General features: G+C 38.5%; 1 protein-coding gene across 5 annotated transcripts in view; it reads left to right on the top strand.

The window, feature by feature from the left end:
• Nucleotides 1-26,903, top strand: part of LOC139743919 (uncharacterized) — a 101,534-nt gene that overhangs the window by 10,113 nt on the left and 64,518 nt on the right. For 3 of the 5 annotated variants that reach the window (XM_071654387.1, XM_071654386.1, XM_071654385.1), the window contains one exon: nt 21,988-22,156. In XM_071654387.1, the coding sequence (XP_071510488.1) occupies nt 21,988-22,156 (169 nt within the window). Of the gene's footprint in view, nt 1-6,976; nt 7,236-10,667; nt 10,939-21,987; nt 22,157-26,903 lie in introns of those variants that run through there. The other 2 variants (XM_071654388.1, XM_071654389.1) reach the window with 2 other exon arrangements.

The following is a 26,903-nucleotide window of genomic DNA, read 5'->3' as shown; positions in this document are numbered from 1 at the left end:
AATCATTGAGGCTAATTTTGTTTAATATGTAAAGACTCCAACATAGTTGCCGAAATGTTTGTTTGTTTTTTTCATGTATGATAACCACATGTTTTTCGTGAAGTTATTCATTCTAAATGCGAGTTAATATTTGCTACATGTGCATTTAAGTTTATAATGAAACCATTAAACTAAAGATGGGCAACGATACGAGTCACTGCACTCTCAAAGATATGCAATGTTCAGTTTACTCTGCTCTTTCACAAAACAGATATTTTCAGGAGCATACATGTAATAGCCTGAATTCACAAAGCCCTAAATCTCCTTTCTGGTACAGGTACAAAGTTGTAAAACTGCTTTACAATGTAGGCAAGTACTTAATGTATGGGCTTTGTCAACCGCAGCAAACAAGCTTTGTAGTATAGCATGTACTTCATGCTTGTTCTGCTCAAATGAAAAATCATAATGCCATTGGAATTTTCATTACAGTGATTCCTGTGTACTCTTGTGCACTCCTGTGCACTTTAGCCCATTAACTGCTGAGGGTGTTACATATGTACACTTGTATAGTATAACATTGACATCGCATTATTCATTTTAGGGTCACTCACATGATTTGAAGTTATTAAAAAATTTAATATGTTAATTTTTTTTAATTTTTTTTATATTTTTAGTGTTTATAACATGTTATTTACCATTCTGACGAGAATGATTTCAAAACTTTCAAGTGGATTATTCTGTTTTGATGAAAATCAAATGTTAGATCAATATTTTATGCTGTATGTGAAATCTTAATTTTGAAAAATATAATTTTGCACAAAAAATGAAAAATTATGTATCTCAAATTTCGATGTTAAATTTTCCAGTCTTTTCATCGAAGTTTGTAGATACTGTGTAAGTATATTGGAAAGCAAATGAACAAATTTCTAGTGATTTATATCTTCATTTTATGATATATTTGCGAATTGAACAGCATGTCAGTAAGGTCCATGTAAGTGTAGTCCCACATGCTGATATATTTTTCCTGTATACATGTAGTACTTTGTGCTATAAGGCATATTTGTCCCCGCCCAACGAGTTCGAGCAGGGGACTATGAAATGGGCTCCGTACGTGTGTGTGTCCGTGTGTCCGTGTGTCCGTCCGTGTGTCCGTGACCTTTGACCTTTGACCTTGATTTTTGACCCATATCGTACATTGGCTACAAAATGCTACTCCTTCGCCATTTCTAACCCGATTTCGATTCTGTTTGCTTTATGTGATGGCACTAAGTGAGGGCTTCAAAACTTCTTCACAGAATTTTGACCTTTGACTTCTTTGACCTTTGACCTTAATTTTTGACCTACATTTTGTGGTACATTTTGCTACAAAATGCTACTCCTTCACCATTTCTAACCCGATTTCGATTCTGTTTGCTTTATGTGATGGCACTAGGTGAGCGCTTCAAAACTTCTACACAGAATTTTGACCTTTGACTTCTTTGTCCTTTGACCTTGATTTTTGACCTATATTGTACATTTTGCTACAAAATGCTACTTCCGGCGGGGACATATATTACGCACCGCGTAATTTCTACTTTTCCTTGTTTTTTCATAATTTATACACGTGTAGCTCTAATATCTTGTTTTTAGGATGGCACAATTTTTTGATTTATTACGTTGAAAGAAAAAATTACATTCCAGTGAAATATCATGAGTTTTCACGAAAATATCAGCTGATATTTTCACGAAGTTACAAAAAGTATCTTTGGGGCTGCTGAAGTGGCCTTCAGCAGTTTATGGGCTAAACTACATTTGTACTGCTGCATGCTCATATTCTATAGTCTTCCTTATGACTCTTCCTTGATATTTTATATGAGTGGTTGTGTTGTATGATATTGCCAGGGCTTCAACTGCAAAAAAAAAAACCACACCACACAAACAAACAAACAAACAAACAACCCCCCAAAAAAACAAACAAACAAACAAACAAACAAACAAACAAACAAAAACAAACCAAAAAAAAATGTGTCTTGCAAGTCCCGTGGGTAGGCCAAAACATTTTACTGAACAATACAGACAAATTCAAATTGTACAGTGAACATACTGTATTCCAGTCTATCTAAGTAGAAGTGTAATAAATGATAGTGGAGCTACACATACATTTGTACACACTCTGTGATATTTGGAACAGTGTGTGCTTTTTTTCCAGTATAGATTAGGAGAGTCCATTTCATTTGAGTTAGACATCATTTTAAAGCTTGAAGTCTGCTCTTTCAAAATCTGCCCATAACTAAAAATCCGTGTGTGGCTACATGTACAAGTGTACTTTTTGTTGGTTTTGTGATACAGGGTCATATACACTCGGACTATACAGTGTACGTGCATGCATCATGGTGTCTCGAGCCAGCTGACATGAACAAGGAGGTGATGATGACACACAGTACAGTGTCCCATTGATCCACAGATAAATCTTCTCTCTAGTTCCTACTGTATTTACATGCAATAGAAAGAAAGGGGTAATACTCATTTCCTTTGCATCATCAATCTCTGTATATGGCATTGCAGTTGACAATGATGACTTCAAGGGCAGAGGGTTACACAAATGTAGTTGCTTGATGATCAAGTTATAATACAAGTTCTATGAAAATTTGTAGGGAAACAATTTGATTACCAATTTCAGCTGCTGAATAATGTTTCAAATGGTATTCTGTACACTTCTGTGGAAGAAAAGTGCTACGCAAAAGACATGTGTAGCAGTGGTGTAAAAAATGCATCATAGCAAATTGATACATGTACATTGTAAACATGATCATCTTGGCTAATTCATATGGGTCCAACAAATGACACTGTTTGGTAAAGACATGTTGAAATTAAAGTTCCACAACATTCTTAAATATCAAATCCAGTTTTGATGAAAATTTCTGCAGCATTCTGTCTGATTTTCTTACATTTCATGAAGTCATCTTTACAATATATCTTGAGGAATTGCACTTGAATTTATAGAATTCAGTGGAACTTGTCCCACTACTCTGTTACAATGTACATGCCTACCCAACCTGCAACATTAGTCCATTCACACACATCCTAACTATAAACAGTTTTCGTAAAGTCGATTGTTGTGTATGGCCACAAAAAAACGAAACAAAAACAAAAACAAAATCACTAACTGTTATGATCTGCATCACAATGCAGAAATGGGTCCATCTTGATATGTACATTTTTTCAACCCTAGAGATTATTTGTCTTCCGCTGCACAGTATGTGTGAATGGCATGAAAAAAGACCAAATTTTTAATCCCCTGATGCCACATTAGCTCTGGTATGAGAGTGCCTGGGGTCACGCTCTGTCGCAGTTCAGGGATTTAAAGTGCTTCGCTTGCAGACGAATTAGTTTGGCCATGTGCAGCAGGCAGCAAATGAAATGAATTTATGCTACGTGATGCAAAACCTAACAACTCTTGTGAGTGATTGTAATGTCTGGAGATGTAATGATTATTCAGTACCCTCCTTGCTCTTGTACATCACAAATTCACTCCAGATTCAAAGACAGAATATTGACTTTATAGTGGACATTTTTGCACAATCTATGCTGCACTATGAAATGTCACAAAAAGGTTTACGTGCAAATATTTCCTTAGTACATTTTTACCACATGAATTGTTGCAGCTTTTAGTAGAATGTCAAGTGTCAGTGAAAACTGAAACAAACGCAGAGTGTTACCTTTACATTTAAATGTTCAAAGACAAATGAGGAGGCATACAATGCAAGTTTATGTGGGGATTCCCCCACTTTGTCTCGGGAGAGCAGTTCCCCTGTGTTGAGTTCCTTGTGTGCACACTGTGCCTGTACGTCATTATATAGATGATGACTGGCGGGGTAGGAACATACCGAATGTTCCACCCGAAGGGTTTGAAATGATATTATTGAGGGAGGTTATAAGTCCCGAGATGAAGTCGATTATAGCCTTCCGAAATAGCATTTCAAACCTTGAGGGTGGAACGTTTGGTACATGTTCCCGACAACAAATGTCGCCATCTGTTACCATATGGGTTAGTCAAATCACACTTTCGTACGCATTACAATAAATCAGTCATCTGCTTTTTCACGGCAAATTTATTGATATTGCGTAAAAATATGATCGTTCAATCGTTTGGTATCGTTTGTCATTTGTTAAGTGAAAATGTTCGCCCATGGGAGAACATTACAAAAATGTTTTGCCCATGGGCGAACATACATTGTAATCAATGTTCCTCCATCACGTGACTGTGTTTAGCTAATCACTAACCGGTATTTGACTAACCCATTTAATATAATGTACTCCTACATGTGTACATGTAGTAGATGTGCATGTTTGCCTTCCCCAGAAGTTGCACATTTTAATGTACAACTAGTACTTCTACACTGTACTTCTATGTATCATGTTTGCCATTCGATCCATGCACCCTACATTTTGTAATTACATTTTTACAATACATGCCATGAATAGTTCTTGTGCCACAATCTGACTGATTCCAAATCCAAGTCCTGCTGTACTTCACAAGTGAATTATTCCCAATTTGGCCTATGGATTCAATGAATGAAGAAAATCTATTAATGAGTGGTATAATAGATTCTAAACAGACATCTTGTGTGCATCGCATCACATGCTGTTCTGTGTTCTTGGTCCACTGTGAACCCAGCTAAATCACCATTGGGAAAAGCTGGATTCTGCTTCACACTTCAATTTTTTAACGCGAATGTTCACTATGCACGAAACATGGGTCATTTACGTGCAGAGTAGTACTCTACTGCCCAACTCTGTTATGGACTGGTGCTTGTGGATCAAAACTGCAAGACTTCAAGGATGAATCAATCATGTGCACCTTGTAGCTTGTATAGTGTAATGGAGGACATGAGAATTCTGTGTTTGCAAGCGTTTGGGCAACATATGAATTTCCCATTCCCCCCCCCCCATTTTTATTCCTTTTTAAAAAGGTCCTAGATTGTTAAAAAAAAAGAAAAAAAGAAGACATTTGATACACTCTGTGAAACCATATCGATCATGCATTCTGTGATTTCCAGATTTACAATACTACACTGTATTGTATGTTCACTTTCCCCATGTAGGCCTATATGTAGTTTTGTGTAGTTTATACAGGGTAGTTTATTAGTTTGGTGATTTTTGCTCATACTGTAGATACCGTAGCTTGATTGTGCTGGCATTAACATACATGTTTTATTGGTTGAATATTTCTGAATCCATTTAGACGTCTACACACTCGTAGACTTGCTGTTATAGACAGCCCAGTTACCAAAGTTTGACAATTTTTGCATTCAACCACCACAGGCCGTAACAGGCCATTTATCATAATAATGATAATAATCATAATGACGATAATAATAATAATAATAATAATAATAAAAATGATAATAATGATAATGGTAATGATAATAATAATAATAATAATGATGATGATGATGGTGCTAATAATGATAATAATCATAATGACGATAATAATAATAATAATAATAATAATAATAATAATAATAATAATAATGATAATGATAATGATAATGATAATAATAATATTCAAATGATAATAATATTCAATCCTTTGAAACACATAATACCAGATATTCAAATTTATCCATATATCACCAGGCCTCGAATTCGATCAAATTTGGTTCAAGGCCACTTTTTTAGGGGGCACAAATCCACTGAAAAAGGGTACAGTGTACAAGTGAGTTATAAAATCTTGTGGCTGTGAACCGTTTGATTTTGAAAGGGGCATTCCGGCTAGTGATTTGGCTAGGAATTTGATAGTTACGTATTTTCCTGACCAGAGAATGTAAAGGCCCCCTGATTTTTTTTTCAAAGTGTTTTCACTTTCAATGTATGATATCAGATGCACGTACAACACTCCAGTTTCCCTTTGACTGTGTGATGAATTTTTCATGAGTGAATTTAATGGCAGCCTGAGTAGTACACAAAGGACCTTTAAATGACTGAGGTGCATACGCTAAATGGGAAAAGATATTCTGTGTATTGCAGGTTCAAGATGTGTATTATAAATGATCAATTTATTCATTGGAATGTTGCAATGTCATAGATCATTGAATAACAACCATTGCATAAATCACTGTTATTGTTGAGGTTTGGCACCTCTGCATTGCACAATGATTTGTATTCTAAGGTTGACATCTGTCGTATGGGAATTACCATGCTGGGATGGAGCTATGGTGGGTAGTCTATTCACCAGCCTTCTTTCCTGTGTCGGATTTTGTGCTTTGTCTTTATCCTGTACATTCATCCATATGCTCCCTCAGAATATTTGTTAAAGGACAAGTTCACCTTCATAAACATAAGGATTGAGAAAATGCAACAATATTAGTAGAACACATCAGTGAAAGCTTGAGGAAAATTGGACAATCGATGCAAAAGTTATGAATTTTTTTAATTTTTGTGTTGGAACCGCTGGATGTGGAGACTACTACAGCTTGTGAGTCATATGCGTACAACAGTATAAAGAAAATATAAAAGAAAATTCAACATATTTTCACTTTTTTTCGCATAATAAAAGAGCAATTGACTTGCCTCTTTCTAAAGGCAGGGGGAATAATATTACCCATAACATTTATCAGTAACGAGTCAGGGGAATGTGTTCTTTTTTCAAAAGATGGAATTTTGTGAAATTCTCTTTATATTTTCCTTATATTGTTGTACGCATGTGACATCTAAGTTATTCATACACTGCAGTAGTCTTCTCATCCAGCGGGTACTGCACAAAAACTTCAAAAATTCATAACTTTTGAACGGATTGTCTGATTTTCCTCACAACTTTCAATGATGTGTTCTACTAATATTGCTACATTCTCTCAATCCTTATGTTTATGAAGGTGAACTTGTCCTTTAAGTTGTGCATTCATGCCAGTATCAGCATCTTTGAGTCATGATCTGTGATATTCATTGATGAGCTTCACTGAAACCAAACACATTTGGCATTTTGCATTTTCAGAAAATAATCAAAGTGACTTGGCTGGAGACCAGCCCTGTGCGTATATCATTTGCATTAACAATCCAGGTTACACCCTGTGGCAGCATGTGACATTAGTACGCATCCCCTTCTTGCAGTGTGTGAGTGTAGTGAGGATCACCAGAAGAAACGTCTGTGTGTACATGGGTACATTGCACATGTATGTATGCATGTCATGCTTGCCGAATGCTGGTTTTGACTGAGTGCTCCATGAGTGCTATTAGAAAGATAAGGAACTGCCAGTAAATTTTATGCCAAGTGCATGGTAAGTCAATGAATGCTTCTTTTATTGCAAAGGTTGTCTAAGTGTGCCCCCCCCCCCCCCCCCCCCCCCCCCGATATCAGACGATATTGGGTTTGTGCTTGATATTGCAGATGTGTGTTTAAGAGGTTAAGAAGCCACCTACATGTACACTGTACGCTATATATGTGCTGTATGAGATAATCACAAAGAGATTGCGACATGATCTTGTGTGGATGCAGCCAGCATAGAGCCATAGATTATGTTGTACACAGCACTGCGTATTGGACCACATGTGCACAGCACAGTATGTGCACCTCCCATCTCTACAATGTACAAGTGTGCTGTCTTTGCCATGTTTCCTATGGTGTACAGTGTACTTCCTGCCCGGACGGCCAGGCCATTGGTACAGTACACAAGCATGGCAGCAGGGTTTGCCACCGTTCGCTGTGGTTTTTGATGTGTTGTTCATACCTACTCATCATTTCATTACATTGTAGCTTGTATGATCCTGTCAAATTTACAGCTGCCATATAAATGTGGCATGCCCCACATGATATTTGTGGAACCTTTGTTGTTGTTGTTGTTGTTGAATACTGTGCGAGCTAAATTTTGCAAATCCCCTGTAATCATAAGATAACAAGGTGCGAATATAAAAATACATGACAAAAAAAAAAATGTGCAAAACTATTACAGAAACAAATTATAGCCATGACCGGGTTGGATCACACATGCCTAGTACACTGTACAAAATGTAGCTATAATGTATAGCATACTACAATGTACATGGGCCAGAACAGCAACATAGCGATATCGGCAACAACATGCTAGTAGTACAGAATAGTACTTCAAATGCAGAACACCCTACTTAATTGTTTTATGTGTTACTGTTGTTGTTGTTGTTGTTAAAGCGCATGGAATCAACAAGTAAAAAAATTCTGTACAAGAGTTGTTACTTCGTACTCATTCTAATTCATTTCATGAAAGTGAAGTAACAAATACAAGACCCTCCAAACTGCAAAAGTAAAAAAGATGACTTGTTTCAAGGCTGTTCAAACCAAGTGGTTTTACAAGGCACATTGTACTTTGTCATATTAATTTGACAACCAGGTAATCAAGCTCAATGAAAGTCCATTTCATATCTCTCATGAATTATAAAATCAAAAAGTCTCATTTATCTTGATGTACTTTTTTAACACCTTGCATTATTCTCCTATGATCATTTTGGATCACCTAGAGAAAACAGTATTCAAAAATATATGTATTAATGCCCCTGTGCAAAGTTATATGAAACTGGGAAGTCACATCTTTGCAAACTATTTGTGGCACAATTAGACCAGGTATCATGAGGACACTAAGCTGTGGGAAGCTGGCCCACCTTGGATATATTAAAGCCAATTATTTTCGTGTACAGATATTGTTTTGAATGAGGTCACGGACATTTTCGCAATTTGACACTGAGGCTGTCGTAGGTGCAATAACGCCTGTCCATTTGCAATATATTTGCGTGTTGTTCAACTAGCAGCCCTACAGTGATTTGCAAAAGTCACAAAAATTACACCCTCTCAAAAATGACTGCTTTTACGTTATTTTGAAATCCCTATAACAAAGTGTCTAGAGCAGCACACACGCAGCCAGAGTAATAATAATGATAATAATAATAGTAATAATGATGATGATGGTGCTAATAATGATAATAATCATAATGACGATAATAATAATAATAATAATAATAAAAATGATAATAATAATAATAATAATGATGATGATGATGATGATGGTGCTAATAATGATAATAATCATAATGACGATAATAATAATAATAATAATAATAATAATAATAATAATAATAATAATGATGATAATGATAATGATAATAATATTCAAATGATAATAATATTCAGTCCTTTGAAACACATAATACCAAATATTCAAATTTATCCATATATCAACAGGCCTCGAATTCGATCAAATTTGGTTCAAGGCCACTTTTTTAGGGGGCACAAATCCACTGAAAAAGGGTACAGTGTACAAGTGAGTTATAAAATCTTGTGGCTGTGAACCGTTTGATTTTGAAAAGGGGCATTCCGGCTAGTGATTTGGCTAGGAATTTGATATTTACATATTTTCCTGACCAGAGAATGTAAAGGCCCCCTGATTTTTTTTTTTCAAAGTGTTTTCACTTTCAATGTATGATATCAGATGCACGTACAACACTCCAGTTTCCCTTTGACTGTGTGATGAATTTTTCATGAGTGAATTTAATGGCAGCCTTGATTTGTCCTTTGTAACCTCCCTAGTTTTTATGCGTCAATTGAGGTAACCCTGGGGCTGATGCATTAATGGTTGTGAAAAATGTTTGATGTACGAGTAACAAGAGAAAAGCTATTCAATGCTCAGCGTGACAAACAAACCAAAGAATATGCAACAAACCATGATACACTGAAGTTCCTCCTGTCAGGATCTGTCCCATTCATTCCCATCCATACATATTACCTTTCATATGAGTGCAACCAGACTCAGTTCCCAGGACTTTCATGCATTCAAGGGCAGTATTTTTATGCTGATAACTGAACCATGCCCAAATATAGAACTGGAGTGAAAGACTAGACCCAGGAAGCACATGGTGTACTGTTGCAAGTGCTCACTCACCCATTACTCTCTATATACACACACACACACACACACACACCACATACAGACACACCAAGCAAGTGGCCTAGGAAAGTAGTTCCGGCAGGTGTTGACCTCTTCTTCCTGCACACTTTGTGCTGTGCCACACATAGAACTGATGTATTGGTACATGTATGAGTCTAGGCCCACTTTTAGGTGGCAGAGGTCATGTTGAATGTTACGATGTCATTGTGTATTAGCCTCAGTGCCAGACTGTGCCTGTTGAAGCCAGTATTGTATACATCTCCAGTGGTTTTCTTGAGTGGATGCAACATGTATGCCCTATTCTTTATAGACACTGAAGTGCATGCATTTATGCACCACATGCCTCATATGGCAAAACCTCACTCTAATGAGCATTGAAAATATTTACATGTCATGTTTGCATATTTTTTGGAAGTGTCTTTTGTTTGTGAATTATGTTGGTTGAATGACTATGTTCCAGACAGACTTGGAAGGTTGAGGCTCTTCACATCTTTTTGTTTCCCTCTTTATATACACCGACTGTAATAGGGAATCAATAGATAACCCTGCCCTGTACATCAGTTCCATGTAGACGTGAACGACTCATGCAGAACAGTGACAATGGTTTAATACCAATAGTCTTTGTTGCTCAGCAGGCATTGTCCTTGTTTCTGCTGGTAAGCCCAAACTAACATGCAACATGTTCTGTGGAAATGAGATAGATAAGCCTAGAGGACATGGAATGAACCGTTCATGATTCGTTGGATACAACTTTTCTCTCACTTGCTTCCTTTAATACTGTTGAGTCATCAGAGCTTTAACACCAAGCCTAGCTTCCTGGTATGGTGTGCGTCGATCCTGAGAAGCCATTTGGAGTGTCTAGATCAAAGACTATGGATGTTGGAGCATACGAACCATAGTAACTGCTCAATGCACTGTGTGGTGTACAGTGCAACGCACACAAGAGTGGGATTATTACACTGCATGCTGGACAATAGCTCCACGTAGATTGCATAGGATTCTCAAGCCTTGTGAACTAATACGAATGGGCACGTGCTCTTGTGTTTTTTGAACTCTACTCGTGGATCGTGTAAGTAGTACTGTAGAATGTGGTAGGTTTGCTATGATATTAGCATTGTGGGCTTGAAATCCAAAGTTTATTTTTATGTGCTGTTGTAGTGTTGTTCAGCAGCGTGGCTTTGGTGAATGCCGAATGGGGTGGAACCACTAGTACTTTGTGTCTGTACAGCAGACTGGTAGCTGCATCATATACAGCCAGTCACTAGAGCAATGCCATGTCATTGATAATGTGATTGATGTATCTGGTGTGCAAGTACAGATGGGTGAATCTGTAGTAGATAACCATTGGCTGGTATGATGTAAAGCCATGTTTATACAGTACATCAGTAATAGGATTCATGCCAAACATGTAGTTTATATTGCAATGTACATATGATATGACGTATTTGTGTTGAAGTATGCTGAACAACTTGTACACAGCACTCTGCTTTTAAAGGGATCGTATAGTTTTGGTTGAGACCTAATTTCAGGTTTCTAACATTTTTTGGGGAGATAATGAGAAACCTCTTATGAAAAATGAAAGAGCATGTAATTCCACAGGGAATTCAATGTTTATTTGATTAAAATTGGTTTTGAAATGGCTGAGATATCCAAAACAGAGCGATTCTAATAAAGCGTGGGACCCACCTTTCATTACAATCGCTTTGTTTTACTTTGTTTTAGGATGTTTCAGTCATTCCAAACCTGATTTTCATCAAAATAAACTTTAAATTCCTCTTAAAATGGTATGCTCTGCACTATTTCATAAGTGTTTTCTTGGTATCTCGCAAAAAGTTAAAAGCCCAATTCTCATCTCCACCAATACTGTACCATCCCTTTAAAAGAACAGTATTGTACTGAAACTCAACGTCCTTCTATTTTCTCTCATACTCTGTGTATATGAACATGTCTGATCGAAGAATGAGACAAGTACAGGTTTTTTTTAGGCATTGCCTGCAGCAAAATCATGTAGAGTTCTATAGGATGTTCTGTTTTGTAGGGTTATGCATCATATGGTAGTGTGGAACCTTAACAATGTAAGGTACAGTATTTTGTAGTGCATTGGCCAACGTGTCATACCAATTATAGGCACCTGCTGGTAGGTTTAATATTGTGTGCATTGACCTCTGCTTACTCAGAAGATTCCAGGGGACCCAATGGAGGAATGGGTTCTGCTGATCTAGCAATTTCTAACTTAATGTGCAGGAACACATTACCATATTGTTGTTGCTTTTTTGTGCCAAGTGATGAATGATAGCCATATTCACATGCAGGAATGAATGGTTTTTGCATAATTGTGATGTGAAAGCCCAAGTTTATTTGCTACAGTTCACACACATCGCACAGGGTAAATTAGTGTGACCTTTCACACACATCGCGCAGGATAAATTATTGTGAGACAATGTCTATAAAAAGAAGAAGAAAAAACATTGACTGGACAATGACCCCAGGCATCCAAGTGATGCAGACCCACTGTGGCACATTGCATTGTGGGATGAAAATATTTCTCATTGTTTACTGTTCATGCGCTCAAAGCATTGTTGCATTTTTAAAAGAAAAATACAAGCGGGATTGATTTTTGCATCTGGATGCAGATTTCGATAATTAACAAGTTCTTTAATTGTGTCCCCACACACAAATTAGTGATTTTTCACATCATGTTGCAAAACTTGAGTTTCAAAATGTGTTCACTAGATGTGTAAACAGGGCTAATGTGTGACATTCATTAATAGTTCTGTTTCAGAACAATCGCTGGTTGAGAAAGAGAAGGACATTAAGGTGCGACTAGTGCCATAGGTTATGGGAACCTTAACGTCCACATTTTTCTCAGCCAACAAAATCATATTACATTATTGTAGCCGGTCCGGCCTCTAGTTGTAATGTTTCAAGTTCTTCTAGAATTTGACGAACAGTGTCGTCATATTGGATAACAAATTCTGTTTGTTTTGTTACAGCATTTTTTTTTTTTTTTTTTTGGGGGGGGGGGGATGGGGTGCTAGAGATGGGGCTCGGCATTTTGGAGTGAGTTATGTGTATACATGTTATGGTTAGTGTGTACAAATAGGTGTGTACGTTGTATGATCTTGCACCAAAATGTTGCATACCAGACATAAGAGTACAGAAAGAAGAAATGAGTGAAGCTAGAGAAGTTCTGCAAATGAGATATATAGGCCTATTTGTGGAAGTACTTGGGCACAGATAATCATTCATGACGGGTATACAAGTGTGCTGTATGCATACAAAATGTGTATTAAAGTGCCTGTGAGAAGTTATGAACTTTTCTTTTAAAAAAGGGGCAATAATTTTTCATACCACCAATTTGGTTCTTTAAATTTCAAATTCAGCCACTCTTTAAAAAAAAAAATTGTCTAATACAAGTCCCACTTTATGAAATACATGTATATATTTGGGAAATGTGTGCCATACACTCTTTTTTTTTTTTGCTCATAGTTTGAATATAAATGGACAAATTAGGCCTATCATTTAGCTTTCCTGAGAATTTCCGAGTCTGAGAGAGAGAGGGAGAGCTATTAAAACATGTTTTCACGTAAATGACCATATTTTCACTGTCCCAGTGATGAATGGGCTTGTCAGTACAATCATGTAGATAGAATAGTGGTAATGATGGCTACAACTTTGTAGCACACACATTCCATCACATTCTCTGAAGCTCATGTGATGGTGTCCGGGTCGTTTCAATCATTGGTTGTAAAATTATAGGCCTGACTCTCACCATGCAATCTACACTGACAAACTGCAGACATCACAGGTCATCAAAGTCAGTGTACAGTGGAGGAGGGGGGGGGGGGGAAGTGAACATATAACTGTACTTGAAAGTATTCTATAGTATAACTGAAGAACTCACAAACAACATGAGCTCAAAGTTCACTGGCATACCTTATGTAGTCTTCTTCCCAGCCCCTTGTGCAGATTTATGCCAAAAACACCCATCCATATCGAGCCTTTCACGTTTTGGACACGGCTAAACAAGGACTGTGTCTATTGTGGCAAGTCATAGTATCAGTACCAAGTTGTAAAGTAGTCGCGAATGTTTCAGACAGAGGAGAACTGAAAGAAATTGTGCAATGTGAGGGTATTGGTGGAAATTAATGCCCTGTCTGTAAAAAGTTTGTAGACTGATACAATGTAAGTAAAGAGCCTTGTGATAATCCAGCGTACCTTTCAGTAAGTACAGAGTTCAGCTTGATTGATTGTATCCATTCATACTGGTAGGCTCACATGGAGGCTTGATCGCAGTGTACACAGTATTACTGCATTTTAGGAGCGGTGGTGAATAGGGGGTGTGTGCGAGGCTGCTTTTTGCACATGGTGTGAATGATATCACAGAGTTCTGACATAGTATACAAAGTGTTGTAGTCTTTTGGACAAAGGAGATCTGCAGAGGACAAGGCAAGAGTTTACCAGTATCAAATGTTTGTTTGAAGTAGTAAGTTTCTGACATGAAGAGTATCCATACTAAACTGTGAATACCGTAAAGTTCCGTGTATAAGACGCACCCGTGTATAAGACGCACCCCTACTTTCGGACCTAAAATAAAAAAAAAAAAATTCCACGCAAATATTGTGTGTGTCATACATATTATTTCAGCTCAAAATTTCCCTAGAATGCAGCATGTATTTGCTTTATTTTTCGTTTCCTTTTATACTTTCTTTTAACGGTATTCATCGGACATTGGCAAAACATATGGAAGACGCAAAATGCGAGACTTGTCTCGGTACTCACTTGCTATTGTTCCGCCTTTCAATCGTGGTACATGTGTCATGTATATCGTACTCATGAGTGTACAGTACGATCTTTGCTGTCATACATAGCAGAGGGTACGTGTCTCGCACATTGACGCATGTCAGACTGGAAGGTTCATTACGAAAAATAAGAAAAACATCAACAAGTGTAGCAGAGGGATCATACGGCGAGACATACGGTGTGTAGGGTAATTACACTCACTGTTGTTTCGCCCGGAAGGATTGCCAGTAACATGTGTGTCTCTTGTACAATGCTTGCAGGGGTCGCACTTAACTTTTTTTTTAACTAGCCAGGCGGACTACTTAGAATCAATTTTGACACTGAAGCAATATTTTGGCTAGCCAGACGGACTAGTAACTTCAGAATTTTATGATTTTTAGCTAGTCCGAAATGATTTCGGGTGGCCAATGGCCAGCGGACCATCGCTAATTTCGAACCCTGGCTTGTATGCACAGTGCTAGCCTTTTGCAAAAGGCAGCTCGCTATAATTTCAGCACACACACAGAGAGCAATGGACTTGCACACACAGCGCGCAACGGGCAAGCGCGCTACGATCCGATCGCTGTGTGCACGCAAGTCCATTGCAAAAGCCTCTCTGCAGCAAGAGCTGCTGCCTTTGCCAAGCAAAGGCTTGCTAGCTAGCTAGCTAGCTAGCTACAGTGTAGCTATGCTATCCTAGCTGACATCGAAGAGCAAACGCATGCTTCACACATCGTTCATATTTACGGTGACATAGTGTCGATCCTACTCAGTATTTTACAGCTTTTGTCTATGGCCATATTGATACTAGTACATTGATAAGTTTTACGGTATCGGGAATTTAGTAATGATACCTGTACATCGCGTATTCCAGCTACTAGGTTGGCTGTTGGTAGCTTGGTAGACTGACATCGGTAGCATACAGCAGTGCTGTTACAGCTGTTGTCTATGGCCAGATTGATACATCGTTACTGCACAAGGCCGATCGTAAGTTTATCTCGTATTTGCAGCTTTTGTGTGTGTCCAGATTGAAAGATCGCCCATTTATCCGTAAGTTTTAGTGATTGCTTACCTTTCAAACGTCGATGGGCATACATGGCCCCAAGTTGGCCTTATAAAATTGGGTGTACATGACAGATTTTTTTCTGTGATTCGACTGTATCCGTGTATACGACGCACCCCCGATTTTCAATGTTTTCCGACGAAAAAATAGTGCGTCTTATACACGGAGCTTTACGGTATGTACATAGTCTTCCAAGACTTCAACTTATAATTTTGATACTGCTCTATTCTGGTATTTGTGCATTGTAAAATCTGTTGTGTACAGTGTGTGTGGTGTGTGTGTGTGTGTGTGTGTGTGTGTGTGTGTGCTATACTGCATGGTACATTTTATATCAAAGGTATTTTCCCCCCAAAGATGAATTTTCAAAATTGGCTTTGTGGTATATTTTATATCAAAGGTATTTTCCCCCCAAAGATGAATTTTCAAAATTGGCTTTGTGGTATCCTCATTTGGTTGAAAACAACCTTGGTTTTACAATAACTAAGTAATTCATTTTTCTTTTGATATGTTCATGTGTAACTGATTGACTTACAGTATACTTGCATTGCCTGAAATGTGGATAGAGATCAAAGTTGAACTTTCATAGGAGTCATTTTGGCATGGCAGTATTCTCAGGAAGATTAACCCTTCTGCACTTGGAAGGGAGGTTAGAGTATAGACAAATCAACCCTACACTGTAGGTGCTTTTCCTACAAGGCATTTAACACTAGTAGGAGGATATAACCTTTATGCATATGATACACCTTGTACAGTGTATGTCATAGAGTTTTCTTAGCGGGTCAAACTACTCACCGAAGAACAGTCACTTGGTTATAATGACTCAGCATAAATGACTTGAGATACATGCACAATAGTATGATTGCAGAGGAGGGTTGATACAGGCGTGATACAGTATACAGCATTGTCTGTACCGGGCAAAGAAAAACATACCTGGTACATTTGAACAACCCAAACCCTTGCTGCCCCCTCCCACATACAACTTTATAGTGTATGTTACACACGATACACGTGTACATACTGTAGTGCTTGACACATGTTAAAAGGTGCTAGATAAACTTATAAAGGTACATTGTAGCCAACATCCATGTCCTAGGTCTGTTCATTAGCAGGGCAGTTCAACAGTTCTTTCTATCCAGATCCCACATTACTGTGTGTCAGGAAACTATTTCTCTAACAAGGACGGCAGAGGGAATTTTTTGCCCTGCATTGTGTGTGAATTAATGGCTGCCAAATAGGGATGTTTAAAAAGTGACTATTCCTAGCATTGCTGGCAAGGTCTTATTAGGTAATACACATTTTGTCTATCATAGTGCATCTATGGTTTTGTTTTTGTTCTGTGTAATATCTGCTTTTTTGTATACAACCTGTACACACATACACTGTACATGATGTTGGTATACAATTTGTACAAACACCTGCTTATACATTTCTTGTATCTGCTATAGACGACCAAATATTCCAGTTACCATAGGATGGAAAATTTTTACCACTTGTGCGACAACTATTTCAGTGTGTATAAAGAATGAGTAACAAATTCTTCCCCCAATAAAACTAACGAAAACAGGCAATTTAAACCCAAATGGCAATTTTCTCTATTGCATGTAAGTAACTGTAAAAACTCAGATGGCCATGGCGCTATTTAATTTCTGCAGCAATGTGTCGACAATGCTGAGCTGTTACATAGCAAGAGCTCTATTTGATCGTATAAGAAGAATATGGAGCACCAACTCAATCTCCGAACTACCTTAGTTTCATCGATTTTCTTTGCAGTTGTTACAAGCTGGAAAAAGAAATATCAAGTTCTATTAAAAGCTCTGAAAATGCAATTCTTTTGTGACTTGACAGTGAATTTTTAGTCATGATAAAAAGGGGGGAAATAGATTTGATTGCAATACATTTGTACGCTCTGCCCGTGCCTGCTGCACACAACTCTGCAATACCATGTTCTACACACAAGACAACACGGGTGTGACCCCACTTGACTTCCGTGTGTTGCGTACAGGTGCATAATATTCATTTTCATGTGGCATCCGTTCAGCGTACAGACCTGACCGCTAGTGACAAAATGTTTATATTTATATTATTTCCGCTAGACAATTCAAATTATATCAAATAATGTACATAGAAGAGACCATCTCTAGGCTATACATGGAGTTTGTCTTTATAAAGGAATACTGTATACGCCATATGTTTAGCGAGTCTAAATTTTCACAAATCGGGACTTCCCAACAACTTCGCGAGTAGTTACATTGGCGATCGTGGAGTACTGAACTGAACAGAGAAATGATATGTGCACGTTACAATCATATCAGGATCAGAGTCAATATTTTCGCATGTCTTTAATTTCGCGAATAGCACCTGACTAGCGAAATTTGCGAAAATAAATACCTCGCGAAATATTCAGCGTATACAGTATCAATCTGATGCCACTGTAATACCATGGGAATTATTTTGTTTTATGCATATTCTCAGAAGTGATGACTTCCTCATGGATAGAGCGTAAACTATTGAATTAAAAAAAAAAATCCTTTTAGTTTTAATCTTTGATTAATCTTACACCCCTTCACTCAGGTGCAGAGCTCTGGGTAAAGCCAGAAAGATTTTGTAATTTATGCAGAGTCTTGTGGGTGAAATCCTGAGTAAAATGTCGAGGTGACTTTTCAGAAATTTATCCTAGACCTGTCCGTGGTAAACATTGCAGGTGAACTCCGAGGTGAAATGCAACAGGCCAGCATGCCTGCCATATTTATACAGCATTTTGCCCTTGAGAAATTAATATTCGGGTATGTGACAAATGTACCGTGCACTTCCACTGCAGAGTAGCAGACGAGAGAACTTCAACCGGGAGCTCATTCGATGGTTTGAAAGAAATTCTTCCCGGGTGTTCCACAATTTAAATTCCCCTGTGAATTTTGCGGGTGATGCCTCGAGTGACTGGCGTGAAAGGGGTTTAAGTGTGAAGGAGTTGTAACTTTTGAGTGCATCAGACAGGGCTAAACCACATTGTACCTAAGCTAATTATTGAGTTTAATTTCTAACTGGTAATTTTTTTATGATCGGTAATGTACATTGTAGCATGGACCGAATTATTTTCTTGTAATGCTTTAGTACATGTGAATTTGCCCACTCACATGTAAATGTAAAAATGTGGACCTCATTCTTGCTCAACACTTGGTGTATACTTATCATGCCATGTTGAATGCCATTCTACAAGATGTGTGACTCATATGGCCTCTTCACCAACCAAGGACATCCCTGATTTGCATACTGTGTCCAAAGGTAGCAAACTGGAGTGGTACCTGCATGATACCATGCATTAACATGAGGGCCAAGCGCACACACACACACACACACTCACACACACCCACCCAAAAGACACTTGCCAATGTCACAAAATGTTACCCTTGATATTGCTGAACCAGATGCTGCATCATACCTGGCAGGTAAATTGAATGTATCTCATAAAGCCTCAAGGAGACTTGCATTAAAGGGACACTCTAACTGTAACTAAAGTTCAAATTGACTCTTGATTATAGGAAGAGTATATAACAGAGAAACAGCAAAGAGTGAAAGTTCAAGCAAATTGGAGACTTGTATACAAGTAGGGCATTGAAATAATGGCATTGATTACCTGATTTTGACTGACATCTTTATTTATTCATTATTTATGTGTGAATTTGTAGAATTATAGAATTCTGTGAACTATTCTAATTTTTCTTCAGTAGACAATTTTTGTAATGTATTCAAATTCTATGCAAGCCTTGTTGACAAAAGATTGACGTGACAACCAAAAGGCTTCCTGGAATCTTGCCTAACCTGGGAACAATAGCTGAAGAATACTACATAGTTGTACACATAGGTGAATTCCTGCCTGAAAAGCTTACAGTAATTGGAGGGAGTGCCCAGGCGAACAAAATTGATGTACTTCACTTAATACGTACATATACATGTCTCATTATTATGATTGTCATTCTAATGGCAATTAGAATTGCCTGTGGCAATGCATCTCGCGGATAAAATGTTTGATCCCGAACACACATTTTGTCATTAGCCTGTGAGAAAAGAAACAACCATGAATTTTATACATTGCATATTACGGTCTATTATCTTGTTCATAGCAGGACTTTAATTGACCTGTTTGGGCTTATTCTATGAAACCTCTTACAACCCCAAGTGCAAAAATTTCATTGATATCGTGCATTATAAACAGGTTGCTGTAGTTATTGAAAGATGTATCATCAGCATGAACATTGAGCTTCTCTCTCTCTCTCTCTCTCTATCTCTCTCTTTTTTTCTTCTAAACATAACATAATCCCAACTAGAACATTCTAAATTGTTTATTTCTGTACATGTGTTTGATGCACCTGCCCAAGTTTTAAGTGATTTAACATGTGCAGTACATGATTATGTCTAGCCATGGATTTGCCAAACGTCTAAAAATACATCCAAGCAACTCGGGTGAAACTGAGCTTGTCATGACAGAAATTAATCAGTCAGTGAGTAGGCGTAGCTTTGGTATAAAAAGACACAGTGCATTAACTTTTTCTGCCTTCAAGCTTCAGGATATCCAATGTAGATCCTGGGAGGGTAATGGAGTTGCACAAGTTCAATCTTTTGCATATTATTCTGAGCATGTACATTGTACATAACATGTGGGTATGGGTATCCCCATTTCAACACTCTTTGATGACAGTTTCCATTCAAAGTATGGTGATTTCAGTGGTGAAATATTCCATTTTCATATAAAGGATTTAAAGGCAAAATTGTATAGTTTATTTGGGTTTCCTTTTTTTTTTTCTTTCTTTTTTCTTTAGTTGTGAGGCTGCAAAAAAAAAAAAAGAATTCTTATTCATGGCTGCTTAATGCACAGTCCCAGTTCATCGAGATTGAACAGATGTTCATTTGGGAGAAAATGGTATTTTGTTGTCATTTTTGTTGGTGGTGATTATGCAGATCTGCTCTAAGTATGCAGGTCTGTGGCTTTGTGGTGCAATTCAAACTTTTGGCTGTGCCATCATGCGACTTGGATTGCTTTAAGCATAGTTTTATAGCACTCGTCTGGGATGATGGCTGGTATCCCATCTTGTGGTTATGACCTACTTGGGAAACTATGCATGGCACATTTTGCTCCACTTTGCATTCATATATATTTTTTTCTTTTTGGAAGTGTAAGGGGAGAAACATTATGATATCATTACCAGAAAATGAAATAATATGAGTTTGAAATACAGTCAAACCTGCCTTAGCGGCCACCTGTCTATAGCGGCCACCTGTCCATAGCGGCCACTGAAAAATCCCCCCGGGAGAAAAGCCATGTTAAAGACCCTGTGTATAGCGGCCACCTGTCTAACGCGGCCAGCGGCCACAAATTTTGTTTCCCGCGGTAGACTTTAACCTGTCTATAGCGGCCACAGAGCTGGTAATTCAGCGTGTTTTTCTCATTTTTGGCCGTGGCAGTCATTCATGGGCAACGTTAAGTGATCGCCACCGCTGCATTCATCACTTATTCAGTCATAATAATGCGCTAGTGTTAAGCTTTCCTCACGACTGTACAACATGCTACTGTGCAACAATTTCATAAACACGGGCATTGTTCAATGCATGAAACACACGTGTGCATATGTACGCATGTAAATGTACACTAAGTACTTATAGATGTATACAACGATGATACATGTACATGTACATGTATAGGCAATTCACACATAGCTGGATAACCTGTCTATAGCGGCCACCTGTCTATAACGGCCACTTTTTTCGTTTCCCTTGGGTGACCGCTATAGACAGGTTTGACTGTACACATAATATAGTACAGCTGTAGTTATACTGTAATGAGTGACGTCAAACTATTGGTTTTACTCTTTCTTTAGTTCAGAAAACAAAAGCAAAAACCAAACAAACCCAAGTGTTAAAAAAGATGGATATACCAGTCTTTGGCATATACATTTATAGATTTCGATTTATATGTATGCCTTGTATCTGTTATGATATAGTATGTAGCACATATGATGAAGAAAATGCTTTACCGTAGAGAAACATAAAATATATTGTGCATTGATGTTTACTTGAATTCTCATTCTACAATTACCAGTCATGGATGAAATGGATTCCTTATTGTAATAATTTGACTTCTTTAACACAAAACACTTATTTTCATACTTCTATACCAGTGTGTATGGCCATGAGCTTTAGTTTTTGTTTGTTTGTTTTCGATGGAGGCAGATAATTTTCATGGATTCTTTGCTTATATCTTTTCGACTACCTCTGTTGCAGGGTGTTACGAAGAAGACCACCTTGAACCCTAATGCCAAGGCATTCCAGAGTCCCAGGACGCCAACCGGCTCGGTGAATTCAGACGCTGGGGAAGGATCGCAGGACTGGGCTGACCATGATAGTGGGATATCGGTTGCCTCCTCACCGCAGGTAGCAATGAAATCACAGGGTACGTACCAATGCCAGACTGACCCCCAGCACTGTCGGTCATTTCCGGTCCCTGACTCCCCAGCAAGGTCTCCCTTATCTTGTAACCACTGGGTGTAGTAATCCCTTCTGTCTACCACATACTGTAAAAGTGGAAATTTTTACGGTGTTGAAATTTTCGGGCATTTCACGCAACCAGAAACTAGCGCGAAAATAAAAGCACGGGAATATTTCTGCTTGCCATACGTTCCTGTGCGTGATGTCTTGATTCCGCGGAATTAAAAACACGCGAAACCCTTCTGACCCAGCCTAGCACGAAAAATTAGTCGCGCGAAAATATCCACTTTTACAGTACTGTAAAACTAGAAAGTTTTGCGTGAATGAAACTCTAACGAATTTTGCAAAGAGCCGAGATTCACAAAAGTAGAATGCCTGCAAAAGTGTATGCACAAAGCATTGATATTGACTGCAAGTGCAATTCTGTACAACATCACGGTCGGCAATTCATGAAAGCCGCAAAAAACAGACCGTCGGCTCCAATTCGTAAGCGTTTCATGCCATGAATATGTTTGGTTTTACATTACTCCCTTGTCCCCCTCCCACTATGCCCATCTTACAATACCTGCCACCCTCTTCCTTCCTTGCCCTCATAGCCATGCCTATCCCCTTCAATGTCTGCACCACGCTTTTTCCATTATCCCTTACCCACTTTCTGTTCCTCACCATTAGGTGTGTCTTCATCAGCCCGAAGTTCAAACTAGCGGGATATTTTGCGGTCTGGGAAAATAGCCCGATATTGCGAATGTGCATCTTCATCAGCTCGATACAGCCCGCTTGGGGAAATTAGCCTAAAGTCCGAAAGTGGATTTCCCTGTGCAAATCTCCGTATGTACGATGCACAACAGACTGGTACAGACACGTGTTTCGGTACAGTATGTATCAGAGTAGTAACAAGCTCGACCGACTAACGTTCGTCGCGCTGATCTTTATCATGTACACAATACATGTAATGAGCTTTCAGGTGTATTTTCTACCATTCTGTTGGTACATTAGTTTGCAAATCGTATCAACATTGACAGTTTACGGGACATCGTATCTGTGATAAGTAGACAGGGCCTTCGCCGGAAAGCAAAATGAAGGGTACAGTTCATAATCTGTTGCTTGCACCAGCCAGTGCTTCCCCGGAATGTATGGTGGGATCCAGAAATTTTCGGGCTGATGGAGACGCAAACGAATTAGCTAGCTATTTCCCGAATTAGCGCACTAGTTCACAAACTAGCCTAAGATTTTGGGGGAAATTTTCCTACGCTATTTGCGTCTTCACCACACAAATAACATGCTATTTTGACATCGGGCTAGTTTCGTAAACACAAAATAGCGCGCTATTTTGAAACTTAGGGCTGATGAAGACAGGCCTTTTGTCAACCCCACCTGAACTCGATTCCTCCCACCCTTACCTTTGATAGTCCCACTATCCTTTATACCTTAGTTCCATACCATCATATTAATCTCTACCAAGAGTGTACCACTGACTTTATCCTCACTACCCTTTCTCAAATCCCACCCTCCTTGTACCTTATTCTCACACTAGATCATGTGTATCCCCACCAACCCCTTGTTATGTCTGCCATCTATATTCCAACAAACCATGTCCCCATCCCATATTGCCATTACCCCTTTATCCCCCCCCCCCCCCCCTTGTGACGTACTATAATAATTTGCCCCAAAGACTAGAACCATGTGTAGAGGGCTATATTCTCTTCATATTTTATTTTCAGCCAGCTTCTGCGGCAGATTTCAGTAAACTGGCCATTTTGCTCTGGCCGTAACCTATCAGTGCTTAGAATCATTTGTCATCCCAAATGCATGCCGGAAAGAATTGCTTTCATGAGACATTATGATAGATAGTTGTCAGCCGCAATTGCTGAAAATAGCCCATCCAAGATGCATGTGTGGATGTTTTGCCATATATTCTTTTTTTAGTCATTGGTGTTTACAGTAATTTGTGTTTTAAATTGTATACTATATCTATGGCCATTTGTTTTGAATTACTGATGTATGTTTATTGGCATATCGGATGTAGGCAGCAATCTATCTCTTTTGTTCTGTATGTGACCCTGTGCTGCTAGCAGTCAAACTCTCCAGTGGGTTAGTGAACTAAAAGAATACTCACCTGCTAAACTGATCAGAGACTCGATCTGATTGCCCACTTGGACAAAACAGTTTTGTTTAAAATAAAAAAAGAAGAAAATGTAAACCTCAGTACTGGTACTCATGAAATGCCCTGTATTGCCTGGTCATGAAATGCCATGTATTGCCTGGTCAGAAAAATTGTAAATAGTGAAAGCACAGTTAGCATGGGAGATAATACTGTAAAAGTATTTTCTTTCATGGTGGTTTTATTTTCACGCTTTGAGGTTGAACCGCGAATTTAACATCACGCAAAAATGTTTTGAAGAGTCGCGCGAAATTAACCACGCAAGGAAATGTTTTGAACTTACCGCTTGTTACAACGCTATTGCGCACATGCACACATGAAGATTCCGTGCATTGAGTGTATTGATGGTCAACACACACAGCGATACCGCGCAATACAAGCATGTTATTAAGTACTCGAGAGACAGGATTTCAGGTAAGCCTGCTTTTCATTTTGATTTTTATTTAATAAATAAAAGAATAACTGGATTATAGTTTAAGTTTTCATGTGCAAAATAAAGCAGTTTTTGCCGACTGTGAATTCACAGATTTTGCCGACCGCGAATTTAAACACACGTGAAAAAGTCGGCACCGATGGAAACATTGAAAGTATCTGTACGCGAAAGAAACCACTTTTACAGTAGGATACTGGCCTGCTAAACTGATCAGAGATTCAATCTGATTGCCCACTTGGACAAAACGGTTTTATTTAAAAGATTTTTAAAAAAAATGAAAATGTAAACATCAGTACTCATGGAATGCCCTGTATTGCCTTGTCAGAAAAAAAAAAAAAAATAAGTAATGAAAACACAGTTAGCATGGGAGATTATACGTTTGTGTTTCACATCATGCAGAGCTGCTAGTTCAAGGGCACAAATTTGCTGCCGAGAGCGTAGGAACGCGGCAAGGTATGTTAATGTCAAGCTGCTAAATTTGGCTGACACTGCTCCATAGGAGGAGATAGCTATCAGATGGTTTAAACGAAGACGGGAAAGAAAGCCAGACGGGCAAAGCTGAAGTACATAGAGCCCTTGAATATTTCACAATTCCTTGCCCTGCTATTAATAGCAGGTATGACATTTGTATCAACGTATGATACTCAAAGCTTATGGAAAGTCTGGGGGGGGGAAGGTAGGGAAAAAAACAAACAACGAAAACAAAACGGTGGCGGAGGAGAAGCGCGGGGGGGAAAATTAGGATATCTGAAAAGCGCTGCGCCTATGGGATGCGAGCTGTGTTTACAGAGTCCAGATGGAGTCTTGTGTAGCAAGAATGATGACGTAGATGGTAATAAGGCAGAGAACACCGGAGTGAAGTAAACAGGTAGCACTTGGACAATTTCTATTCTTAGATCGCATCGAGCCAACAGAAGCCGTAGGGGAGAGAAAGTGGGGGGGGGGGGGACTGCAGGAGATGGAGGGGGAGGGAGGGACAGAGAAATGAAGAGAGAAACGAAGACAGGAAATGGCAAGGGGAATGGGGAAGGAAGAGAGTGGGTAGGATAGGAGGCGCAAGTGGAACGAGACGGGGGGCACGGCTACACGTAATGAATCATTCATTGCAGGAGGCATTTTGCTGTGAATTAAGAAAGAATGGGAAGTGCGTGGAGAGATTATCCTCAGGATTGTGGCTGATGTCGATGAAATCAAAACTTCCCCCATCTTTCAAAGCTCCAAATTGTAATCCTAATTCAACCCTCTCTGTTGTATATTGTATTCTTTAAAAAAAAAAATTGAATCATTCTAATTGCATTTTGGTTTATAGTGCCTTAGATAGTTAGATGCAAGTGACAAGTGAGTTTCAAGAGGTACTGACAACATAGAAGCAACTTTCATGTCATTTGTTTAGATTTTGGTCCTATTTTCCTCCAAGCATCAACCATTCTAAAGTGCTTTTAGAAGAATTAATATTTGTATTGGTGGCAAAACCTCTGGAAGCTTTTTAAAAAAAAACCTGTGAGCGTGATGTTTATAAACCTTATTTTCCATTATAGAGAACAGAAAAAATTCAATTTTTGAGTCGCGCAGACATTTTGCACGTTTCTCTTACATTTTCAAGTTGTCCTTCGAGACAGAACAGCTGCCAAGAGAGTAGAAGAGAAGAGCTCTATGTTTAATATTTTGAGTGTCCGGAGCACAAATGATTCGCTAGTTGCATGGTATGCGATTGTATCCAACAGTTTATCAGGTTTGACTTTTAAAATTATTGTGCATCAAATACTTTGATGCCTCTTTAAAGCAAGCAAGTCTTCTCTGTTGCTCTGTGATTTCCATGTGCTGCATCTTCAATCATCAAGACTGAATTGTGCACTTTTTTCTCATTTCCTTGCCAAACCTTTACTCTTGAGCATACGAAATTGTAGTTCCAAAAGAATAATGTACAACACAAAGTTACCCTTCACATGCTCTCTGTGGGTTCAAGAGGTAAGGGGATGGAAATGTCTTGGCTTTGTTAGAGCAATGGTGTAATTGGTTAAAATACACGATTTGTGGAAGTAGAAATGAAAGGTTCAGTTTTTGTAAAGACATTGGGAAGGAATATTGTGTCAATGGTCTTCTTCCTCAATCTCTCAT

The sequence above is a fragment of the Diadema antillarum genome, unplaced genomic scaffold, assembly GCF_040938485.1.
Source record: "Diadema antillarum isolate AM-2024a unplaced genomic scaffold, OU_Dant_1.0 seq00001121_RagTag, whole genome shotgun sequence".
In the NCBI taxonomy this organism is placed as follows: domain Eukaryota; kingdom Metazoa; phylum Echinodermata; class Echinoidea; order Diadematoida; family Diadematidae; genus Diadema; species Diadema antillarum.
The sequence above is the reverse complement of the archived record's forward strand: the minus strand, read 5'-3'. Positions and strand labels throughout refer to the sequence as shown.